Source organism: Sprattus sprattus (genome assembly GCF_963457725.1).
Source record: "Sprattus sprattus genome assembly, chromosome: 12".
Lineage (NCBI taxonomy): Eukaryota > Metazoa > Chordata > Actinopteri > Clupeiformes > Clupeidae > Sprattus > Sprattus sprattus.
Genome location: NC_137910.1, coordinates 21485086 through 21497074, shown reverse-complemented (window position 1 = coordinate 21497074; position 11989 = coordinate 21485086). Strand labels below are relative to the sequence as shown.

The following is an 11989-nucleotide window of genomic DNA, read 5'->3' as shown; positions in this document are numbered from 1 at the left end:
CATGACCCTGATCACACATGGAGGTGTGAGCTCTAAAGAGCTGTCCAATCTCATTTTGATTCTCTCTTAAAAAGCTGTCACACACATAAATCTGTACGCTCTATCTACCTCTATGCTGAACACCTGTCGCGAACATGTAAAGCTGCTGTTTGTATGCCCGTGCCCTGTGCTTCAGAATCCCACTAAAGCAGAAATGGGAAACGGTGGAGAGAATCCACAACCTTGGACACACTGGCCGACTTCAAAGGGCTACCAGAGGTTCCCCCTCCAGAATAGCAGCAACATGCCATTCCAATAAGAGCAGCGAGCTCAGCTCTGCAGTTCAAAAGAACGGGCCAGCCTAGCTCAGGGGGCCCTCTCCGCCGACGGCCTGCTCTTGGACAGATGTTTCCCCAGAACCTTGCTGCTCTGCTGTGACGGCTGCTGTTATTGTGAGAATGTATTGGAGTGCAAGTTTTAGCAGTTCCATCAGCGCCTTCAGACTTCATAGCACCCACCCCCCCTCCAGATTAGGAACACATTGATAAATAGGAGTATTGGACATGTTTATATATATGACAAACCTACTGTGTCTATCACTCTAATCTCTCCACATGTTGTTCTGCTATGTTACACCACCACTAAACTGCAAGACCCCTTTGGCAGCTCATTCCACTGTAGGAGGGCCGACAGTGTTACGTTGGACAGAGGAATTCCAGTATCAGTTCTGTCACAGAGAGCCACACGCTGGGGCCAGTGATTGTATTGAGGAGATCATATGAGTCATGTACTAGGTAGTCAGAAATATTGTCTGAACGAGCAAGAACGTTGGCTAGCCCCCAGGGCACTCCCTCCTTTAATTTCGTATGCGTGCCAGTCTAAGAGGGGAAAAAAAACAGATGGCTGTTTGCATGGGAGAGTAAATAAAGGTGGCACTGTGTAAATATATTGTGTGACATACTTTGAGTATGCTTCGGTGGGCAAAGAGCCTTCCTGTTTACATCCTCAAGCTTAACATGTGACACTCCCACCCCCCAAAACGAATGAAGACCATACTTGGTTGTGTAGTTATTACACACAATCTGATCTAACCCAATATAACCGGAAAAGCCCCCCCAAAACTCAAGCCAGATCTAAACACCATTGATGTATTTGACAACAGCATTCCCTGACCACCTTTTTTTTCAAAGTGGCCTCCATTTGTGCAGGATGTGTCTTGCCAGTCATTAGCCAGGGGGCTTGTGGGGCCGTAGAGGGCTGCCACAGGGAGGCTAATGGGATCCGGTGGCAGGCTTGAGTGTGAACAACTCTCACACCATCACACATTGGTGGCAGATCAAAGAGGCCTGTACTGTGTGTGAGAGATGTCCCCCTAAAACACAGACGTTCCAAACACATTCTGATGGTACTGGGAGTTTCGTGTTGCTTTTTTTTTGCGTGGTAGCTTGCTTCAGCAGGTATACTGTTTCGTTAGGACTTCTTCCAAACACAAGACATTGCGTGTTTACAGCATTAGGTGCAACAGGACGGTTCCCATGAAGAGAAGAGTCAATCAAATAAAACTGATGTGGAAAGAAACGCTCCCTGCGAGCACAAAGTATTTGTCTCTGTTTTGAGGTGTAACTGTTCAGTTTCCATGCACGTTCTCAAAATCAACAAAGAACGAATTATCCAATCACGTCATTAAATTCTGTTCAAAGAGTTTACCTGTCTCCATAGTATTTAAATCTATGAAAATACACAAACAATGTGGTGGTGGTGGTGGATGAACAAGTGCAGGCTATGCCTCCCCTGTCATTTGGTGAAATATTTATTGTAGCCTAGATTCCCTCCAGTATTAAACAAATTAATTGTTAAATACCCTTAGAAATGTGTCTCTCTCCCATGTCAGGTAATTGGAATGTTGGCTGCCATAATGCATACTCAGGATGCTTACCTTCAAAGATATCAAACATTTGTGTTTGTGTTTTGTCTCCCATGACTTTAAATGCAACAATTAAGGTGCTGACAGAATCAGACACAGATGATGAAGATGGAACACACCCTTGACACTAAACTATATGTCAAGAAGGTTGTTAGAGAATGTTTTGTATATGAAGGAAAACAGCAGTGTTTCTACAGAGACTACTTGCCACACGTGAGAAGGGGAATTCAGAAGCATGCAAACATGAAAAGAAGCACACACACACACACACACACACACACACACACACACACACACACACACACACACACACACACACACACACACACACACACACACACACACACACACAAACACACACACACACAAACACACACACAAGGAAACCCCACAGTGAGACCTTAAGGTGGAAATTAAGTTATTATTCTGAAATCATCACATATACTATAAAAGTGTTATCCTTCTGTATCATTCATGTGTCTGCCAGCTCATCATAGCACTATCTGGAACGAGTAATTGCGGTATTGCCTTAGTGAGTGGGAAGTCTGACAAACAGATGCATAACACAATAGTATATCAAACAACCGCAGCTTTTTCCATTAGTGACATAAAGCTCAACAAAAAACACTCCTCCTCCTCGTCTCTTCTCAATCATCCACACTCCATGCTCCTCCATGGTGGTCTTTTTCCAACATTGCAAAGAGCTGTTAACAAAAAATGACCATTTCAAAGGCTCCATAATCTGCACTTGGAAATGTGATGTAGGTCAAAGATGTAGAGTTAATTGTCTGGTCTGTTTGTGAATTTTTTCTCTTTTTAATCTGCTGCATCTTTTGAAGGCTTTCAAATTCCTTCATCTTCAGTTTCCCTTTATGATAGTCCCCCCCCCCCCCCCCGCGGGCACAGATTTCAATCTTTGTATGATTATGGGCAGTATGGGCAGGAGCCTCAAGAACATTATTATGAGTGTCCACATTTAGGAGTGTCACATTTCCCAAATTCCTCCAGCGAAGAGTGGATGTGATCCTGTGTTTCATGGGAGACAGAGTAACAATCCCATCCTCCTGAAATAGAGGACTATGGCGTTTGTATGGACTGTCCTTCGGGACTACTGCTCACAGAGCAGGTCACTGGAGGGCTCTAGTTCATATCAGCCGTCTGGCTCGTAGTCTGTCTCTTCGCGAAGCTCCGGCCTCGCGGAGGAGAACTTGCGGCTGGAGAACTTCACCCGAAGCAGGTCACCTGTCTCGTCCAGCGCCTTCAACACCTGGGTACACGAGATATTAGAGAGCGGGAATCAAGCACGACATGAAGTGACAAGAGAGCAAGAGGAAGTGAAACAGTTCTGCCGTTTGGTTCAGTCCCCTACCTTGTCCAGCATGGGTCTGGTGTGGGCAGCCGACACGCAGAAGCGAGCCCGGGCCTCTGTGATTGGCGTGGCGGGGAACCCCACCACCACCACACCTATGTTCTGAGCCAGCAACGTGCGGGAGAAAGCCCTGTGGAGCACACACCAGTTTATCATCTCCTGCCGTCGTGCAAAACTCAAGTGCCTAGTCTAATTGTAGTTTGTGTAGTTTCTTTCTAAGTGACTATAAGGCATTGAATTCTATCAATCATGAATTATTGGTTAACAAACAGCAATACAAAAAAAAATAATTAAAAAATAAGATTAATTAAAAAATAAGAGTTCTGCTAGTTTCATAAATCACAGACAGGAAAGCTTGCAAAAACAGGATTTTTCAGAAATGAGTGAAAGGCTGCAGGGACTCTCTTTGTGACCTGTCTGGGTCTTGCTTTTTGTCAGTGAACAGATAAAAACACTGTGACCGAACCCTGAGCAGGGCTGGACGCAGGCAGACCCAGTAGCCTCTGCTTCCGTGACTCCGTGACCCCTCATCTGTCTAACCTCTCCTTTACCCTGCGTGTGTGTGTGTGTGTGTGTGTGTGTCCATTCTAAACACAACAGCAGTACTGTACCCCTGTCCCCCGTGGTGGACATGAAAGGTGAGAGACAGACAGAGAGGCAGGTGGGAGAAGAGAGAATGGAATGGGGAGGACCAACGCCCCCCCCCCCCCCCCCCCCAACACCCTCACTACCGTTCCTCACATGAGAGAACGGAGGCAGGAATAGAACACAGGCAAGAGAGACAAAGACAGAGAGACAGAGAGAGAGAGAAAGCGGGAGCTCAGTTTATAAAGGCCTTGCAGCTGCCCGTGGCTTTGTAGCCCTGCCAGAAGCCTGTTATCTTTGGAAGCGTCTGAAACGCGCGTGAGAGGATGAACCTCTCGCGTGTCACATCGCTTCTCTGTGCACAACTGATTCACCGAGCATCTGGAACATCCAGTGTGGCCGCGGTCCAATGTCCCCCTGAAAGAGACATCGCTCTTTGGGACTGACTGACCAGTGGAGATGAATGTCCTTGTCTTCTCGCTGTTGCGTGTGTATGTGTGTGAGTGTGAGTGAGAGAGAGAGGGAGGGAGGGAGGGAGGAAGGAAGGGAGGAAAGGAGGGAGGGAGGTGGCGTTCAAGGTTTCTATCTTTTTTTTCTATTCTGTTGGCAGAGGAGTTACTGAGGGCAAGTTCACCAGTTCAGCACAGCTTTACAAGAGTCCAGAGGGCACCACAGCAAGGAGGAAAACACGCACACTTACAAACACACCAACAATTATCGAGCTTTCGCATCTTGGCTACTTGATGGCGGATTTATTTTTGTCGATTTGTACAAACACGTCATACCTGGCCTGTCCTTAAAGCAGTAATAGAGTGAAACATGCATTAAATGTGCTAGGTTAGAGTGCAGGTTGGAGCTCTGCGGCAGACTACTCACACAACTTTTCCCGGTAAGTAGAGCAGCAGAGGGACCACGGGGGAGGCTCTGTTGCCGTAAATGATGAAGCCCATCTCCTGCAGACGGGACCTGAAGTACCTGGTGTTCTCCCCCAGCCGACGCACTCTGTTGAGCCCTGGGGGAAGTGGAAACAGAAGCTTTAACGTCTCTATACCATCCTGACACATGCAATAGGCGTTCTCCACACATCTGTGCAGAGAGGGACAGCACAAGCGGTGGATAAGGACGAACATGGCATGTATTCAGATTCGGCAGAAGTGTCAGATGTGCGTTAACAGATAAAAACCTTAAAAATGCAGCTCAGCAGGGTGTTTGTGTTGATGTATGATTGTGTTGAGTTATTTAACGGTGCGGTACGCAGATTTACAGCGTGTCGTTAAAAATGAAAGCAGTTATGAAACCGGTTGACTACTTCATGACACTTGTTTAGATTGAAAGAGGTCTTTGTTTAGACATTTTTCTTTTGAACTCTTCCAGTAGTCCCCATACAATTGGTTACCATAGCAGGAGTTTTTTTTCCCCCTGACAAGACAGCAGACTGGAATTCACCCCATATCCTCACTATACATTATTTATTGGGTGCTTATCTCGGAGGACAGAAGAGAGGTGCCAAAAGCCATAAAAGAGCACTGAGCCTTACACATCGACTAAAGATGTTGTGCCCCCCAGCTATTGGTTTGCGTTCAACAGTTTCACAAGCTGAAGGTACAAGCTTAGACTCTGGGTGTGCGTGCGTGTCCTCGCCCAAAATATCTACTTGTGTTTTCATCAAAACATCTCAGCTGACCACGCTGAATCGCCGTCTACTACAGTCATACGGTCCCCTTGTGTTGCATCCTTAATTACAAATGTTTATTACTGGCACTGACAAGAACCAATGTTCTCACCTTATCCATATCCATCATATTTCACAGGTGGCAAATCTCCCATGCTTAGCGAAACAGTGAGAACACCAGCGAAGCCTACAGTGAAAATTGGCCTCAAACACCCACAAGGCCACACTCGATGGAACCAAATCCAAGGATTATAACATATCCAGTGCGCTTTAAATCATCTGTGTCAGCTTAAGCCTCCAGTGGCTTTAAAGTGGCCCACAGTGTAGTGATGTGTGTACCCCCCCCCCCCCCCCCCCATCTGGCTAGTAAACACAAAAGCAGTTTGGGGGCTTCGGAGACACAAAGCAGATGAGGCTCACTGAACTGTCTAACCTACAGGCTCGCCGGCAAGGTCTCTATAGCGGTGACATTTTACCACAGACACTTGTGTCAGAAATATGAGCTCACAGGGACAAGGGAAAAAAATGGCCTGTGACAGTCATTACAAACAATTAGCCTCCCCAATCACTGTGTAACCATAATGGTTGAACGACGGCAGGACTGGGACTAAGAGCTTATTCTCCCTTTTGCCATGGGAACACAGGGAAAGAGTTGCTTCACATGGCCTAATAAAATGGCCTGGTGAAGCCCCTGCACTTGACATGGCAATGATTTCAAGTGATTAAAGGGAAACTGTACGGTATAAAAAGCAAGTTTCCAGCATAGAAAGGGTGTCTCCGTTTGTGTTGATGGCCTGCAGGGTCTTTTGTTTTCAATAACACGAGGATAGAAAATCCAGAGTAGTGGAGGCAACACAGGAAATGACATCACCCACCTTTTTAGTCGAATCCTAGCCTCAGACTCCTTCAATAGCCCAAGTCATTAAAGGCATTATCTGCTCCATCACTTGATGGAAAGCAGCTCCGTTGTTTTATCAACATCCCCCCGCTCTCCTTCCTGCGTGACCCCTGTTCAGCATCCTCTATCCTTTTCTACCTCTGCCTTGCTCTGGACCTTGGCTTGAGTCACCCTTGATTACAAGTCAGCGATGGCAGCAGCTGGTTTTGTTTTGTCAGAACTGACTGGTGGACAAATTCTGTGCGATGCCAAAAAGCGCTCTTGGCTTGTAAATAGGATGCAATGGATTTCGCGTGGAGCCGTGCCACGTGGTGAAACAGAATACACAGAGTGCCTGAATATCACGTCTATCTCAGATAAGTTTAATCGAGGATAAATCAATTCCAGCACTTGTGAGGGAGAGAAAAAGAAGAATAAATAATATAAATAAAATAAAATAAAACGTTCCCCTGACCTCCCGGGCTTCTTAATGATGTGGATCGCCAAGGGAACACAGGCAGTTCGGAGTTGTGAGGCCTTGGCAAAAGCCTGCCTTGGAAATAACTTTTTTGATTACCTAGGAAAAGATTGGCAGGTATTTCAAAGGGGTGTGTGCAACACTTAACCCAAATCCCCTATCTCAGCAGAAACCTAGAGCACAAAACACTTCGCTAGCTGCCAAACATCTCAGCATTGCATAAAGCCCCCGTCAGGAAAACGCAAAAGAAAAAAAAAATGTATGGAGGTTTGTGCCAAATGCAAGACAACTGAATCATGAGCAGGTGAGGCTTAAATGAATAAATCAAAAGCGGGCTCCGCATTTGGTCTCATTTGCAGAGAACTTTGTTTGTTTGCCAGGCTGATTGCGATTTTCTTTGCAAAGACCTACCAAGAAAGAGAGAGAGACCTCGCTGACTTGAACTACAGTTCCTGCTGTTTTTGGGGTGCAAACAGACGAGGGGCTCTACTTCAGGTGAAACTCACCCACTGAGGCATGATCTGACCTCTTCAACCCATCCCTCACATATGCGCATGTCACCCCAGGGCAAAGCCCATTTGCACCCCATACGAAATAAAGATCTGTCCATTTCTGGACACGTCATGCATCTCCACAGCAGAGCACTGTGCTTCTCCCAGAGGTCAGGAGCAATCTCCATCAGGGCAGACAGCTGTTTGTGCTCTCTCACTTACGTCCCCAAGCATCTTGGCTTCTCCAGAGCCATTGATCATATCATGCCGAGAGGGCCTGATCAACACGGGCAAACTTGCGTACAGTCCCAGGCTACGCCTATGACTATCGTTCACGAACATTACCACATACTCCGTCATGAAGTCCAACCTCAGTCATTCAGAAAAAAAGGATAATATGAAACACACATGACTAAAAGAAGTGTCACTGCTAAAACTATAAGCTATGTGAGTAGGCAGACAACAGAGCTGAGCTGTACACTGCTGGAGCTCATAGACACAACTGGCATTATGCTTACTGCGTGAACCTCAGTTTGTTTTCTACACGTGTGTACATAGCAGAGCTCAACAGAGAGTAATGACAGGTCCGAGACGGGACTTCACGCTCGGGTGTGCACAACAATCAACTTTACACTTTTTCAGACTTCCTCAAGGCCCAGCAGGGAAGCTCTAAATGCTGAGATGACGTCAGCTACCTCGCCCAGGAATAAGGACACAGTCACTGTTGGCAGCACAGTCACACCAAGGGTAACACCAGTGCGTAGATTCAGAGTGAGCCATCGACACATGTAAACAAGACTCCTCTTCAAAGAGAAGAAAGGAGACATGTCGGGTGACAGCTCGCCATAGGGCACTGTCTCCTTTTCAGCTGAACCTAAACTATGACGTTTATTTGGCTCCGATAGATTCCTATCTTGGGCTCCTGCCTTGGCTCTGTAATGGAGTACACACAGGCCTCCCAGATCTTCCTTTGGGGAGACAGGGAGCTAGACATAAGTTTAGAAGGTGAGCCTCATTAGTGCACTTCTCAAAGTACGCATGCTGGTGCTACAAACCTGTCATCTATTTACATCCATACAACTCTTTCTTTCTATATCTTTGTACAGGGACTGTAAGTATCCTATGGAGTTTCTGACATATTCAAAGAACATCTGATAATGTTGTCAATGCAGTACAGGCTAGAATGGCACCCTACAAACGTCAAGTGTAAACAAGGCTTAGGGACGACGAGACATCTGGTTCATAACTTCATCACACACACCTGGGAAAATGAATCCACCTCTGACACGAGACCTATTTGAAAGCATGATCATTGCCATTGCATCATTCTCCTTTGCGATGGGGTTTTTAAAAAAATGACGTCTTGCGGGCCAAAGGGGGGCTCTTCAATATAAGCCTGGTGAGTTGAATCACATGTATGTAGCTGTGTGTCTTGCTGATAGGGTGGTATGGGCCTTTCGGAGCATCTGCTCAGGCATGTGTGGACGCTCACACGCTGGAGTGGCTGGAGCCGGACAGATGGGTGACCGATGCTCTGCCTCAACGTCATAAGTCATTACTGAAGTGACTGTTTTGAAAAGCAGGTCTCTCACGGGGCCCATGTGAAACTGATTTCCTCTGCGGCAAAGGGGTCACGTGTGTGTGTGTGTGTGTGTGTGTGTGTGTGTGTGTGTGTGTGTGTGTGTGTGTGTGTGTGTGTGTGTGTGTGTGTGTGTGTGTGTGTGTGTGTGTGTGTGTGTATGAGCTGGGGGTGGGGGGTGGTGTGGAAGTAGTGCATCGTTCCTTTCCCAGGCAGACCACTGTAATCGTTAGCACATTTGCTGAGCTGTGAGGGTTGCTAGGGAAGGCACTCCGTGGGACGCCACAGACCCCGTGTAGGATGCATGTCATCCCACCTCTGCATCGTCCACCCTTCGGCCCTGGCGTGGCCGTCTGGCTGCGTTTGGTGCCGCTCCTTGGCTTCTGGGTGACGTGGATCTCTGGCTACAGTGTGGTGTGGTGCTGTTTTGATATGAGCTTGTGGTGAGGTGTGGGTCTGCATCCCACTCATGTGGTGTGGTGTGGTGCGGGTGCCTCTGAAGTTGTTGGTCTGAAATGTGTGTGATGTTGGTTCCACTCTGTAGTGGCCTTAATGATGGTAGTCTCTTGAAACAGGGGAAGCCTTTCCATCTGTAGCGGGAAATCCTTTCAAAGTGCCATTACTCTAAATGTGGATCATTCATTTGTTTAAAGGTGCAATCCTTGATCCTGGCAAAAGACTGTTGATATTTGAACTGAACAGCCAATCAAATACACCCCTCTCTTCAGTGCTCCTGAAGAATTCTGGTTAATTGGCTTAAACAGTGTTTTGCTCAGTCCAAACCACATCAGAGTAGACAGCTAGAGGGCTATGTGGAGAATTTCTCTGAGTGACAGCTATACAAGTGTATTGGATAATAATCATGGACTGTACCTTTAAGTACATGATAAACTTGTTTAAATCTCAGGTGTCTCATGATGGGAGATAAAGGGAGATAGTAGGCTTCAAATGCTCACCCTCTTTGGTGCCGTCTGTTCCCATGATGCATTTCATGGCTCTGATGATCTGCTCCGTGATTGGTGGAGACATGGCAGAGGAGTAGACAGCACTGTGGGAGTAGCTACGCAGGTAGTCCACCAGCTCCTGAGAGAGAAGACACCACAAGTGAGTGTTTGAGACTGGAGAGCGAGAGGCCTTCACCCGTCTGTTACCTACATGTGCTTTAAATTGGAGCGCTCCAATTCTGCTCTCACTAGGGCAGTCATTTTAGTGGTAACCTGAGGAACTTAGTGTAAACACATACATTTTTTAAACATTTATGTGGCTTTGGTTTCCACTAAACACAGTGAAACATGACCTTTTTTTGGAGATGGAATGTCTCGGTCGGCAATTTGTATTATCATAGAAAAACATATAGATAGGTTCAATGTGCCTAATTATGAGAAACATCTTTACTGTACCTTCACTGCACTGCCATTAGGGCTAAATTTGCCTCTGTGATACAACCTTACAGCCCCACTTCCCTTACAGCGATTGAAGGAATTTAATTATTTGCAATCCCCATAAACACCACTAGGAGGCAGTAGAGTGACAGTGTGAACTGAGGGTGCCCAACCCAACTGGCAACCCTTCTCCCATCCCCTCATTCAACTTTCAAAGTTAGCTTAACTTAGCATGACAAAACCATCCACACAACTATTTACAACAGTAGTGGATCTGGAGGCAGAGCCAAGCAAGGAGAGGAAGTAAGCTAATTGCCGGAAGACAACTCCAATTGTTACAAACTCAGACTCATATGCCAGAGGGACATCGTGTGTTTGGGATGGGGGATGAGTGGGAGTGGGGATGTAGGTATGGCCTCCATCACCGCCCTCCAAGCCTGGCCAGCGTTTTGCGTCGGGAGGCCAGGTGAAGCCCGAGACGTTAGCCGCCCCCCTGGTTTCCACCCACTGCCATCTGTGTCCAGGGAAACGCTGATGAGCTTCAGGAGCAAGAGCGAGGGACTGAGGGAGGTACAGTCCTCCTCCTCCTCTTCTCCGCCAGATGTATGTGGAGTAGGGGGGTGGGGTGAGAGGGGACATGCTACTCCAAAGGGGAGGGAGGGCAGCATAACATCTGTTTCTATTTAGAGGGGCTAGAGATTTGCGGTGCTTTGGGTCCAGTGAGCTCTTGGGGGACGGGGGAGATAAGCCGGCTAAGGGAATGTGTCCGAAATCTGCCCCACATCTGTGACTTTGGAACCAGTCATCTCTGAAGTTGTCTGTGTGTGTGTGTGTGTGCCTATGTTTGTGTGTGTGTTTGTGTGTGTGTGTGTGTGTGTGTGTGTGTGTGTGTGTGTGTGTGTGTCTATATTTGCTCTATGTGTGTGCCAATGTTTATGTATGTGTGTGTGTGTGTATGTGTGTGTGTGAGTCTGTGCCCATGTTTGTGTACGTGTGTTTCTCCTCTGCCTCATCGGAGACTCCTGATTTCAAACTCATATGCCTTTTCCTAAATATGTGCGGAAAGGGAGCCACTGTTAAAGCGGTGGGACCATAAAGGTCCTCTCAGCTCAGCATTGAGCGACTTGATCAAAAGCTGTGTTGACTATGTAGTGCAGGCTGCCAGAGTCTAAGGCTGGATCATTAAGGTGCTCATTTCTGGCCGCTTCTAAGGGAACATCTGCTGGTGCTTTTGTGGGTCAACCTGAGTCTACTTAAAAAAGAGGGATTGAGGGATTTCACCACGACAACAAATAATTCAAAAAAGCCTTTCATATTTCCGAATGTGACCCCCACCCTGAAACAGAAAAAAGAAACCTCTCCCAGGCCTGGCCTGCCCAGCTGCCAGGGGTGTGCAGCATGTTAATCATATTCCAGTCATTATCATGCTTGTTACCAAGCGATCTGTAAAATCTAGAGTGCAGTTCCAGCTCATGCCACAAGAAGGAGCTGGACCCCTGCCAGCTCCACCACCTTATTAAAAGCACAGCGAGGGATGTGCCAACACTCACTCTGGGCAGGACGAGTCCCTCCAAGGACAGCCTAAAATTGAAACAATGTGGCGTCGTTGTTTGGCGCGCTCTTTCATAATCAACTGCCACGTCCGTGATGTGG

General features: G+C 47.1%; 1 protein-coding gene across 1 annotated transcript in view; it reads right to left on the bottom strand.

Moving 5' to 3' along the window:
- Positions 1 to 3053: 3053 nt before the first annotated feature.
- sptlc3 (serine palmitoyltransferase, long chain base subunit 3) overlaps positions 3054 to 11989 on the bottom strand; it is a gene marked incomplete at both ends in the record, with an annotated part of 27859 nt that continues 18923 nt past the window's right edge. The window contains 4 exons of the mRNA XM_080848277.1: positions 3054 to 3170; positions 3273 to 3402; positions 4734 to 4869; positions 9911 to 10037. Coding sequence (XP_080704403.1) covers positions 3054 to 3170; positions 3273 to 3402; positions 4734 to 4869; positions 9911 to 10037 — 510 coding nt within the window. The remainder of the gene's footprint in view (positions 3171 to 3272; positions 3403 to 4733; positions 4870 to 9910; positions 10038 to 11989) is intronic.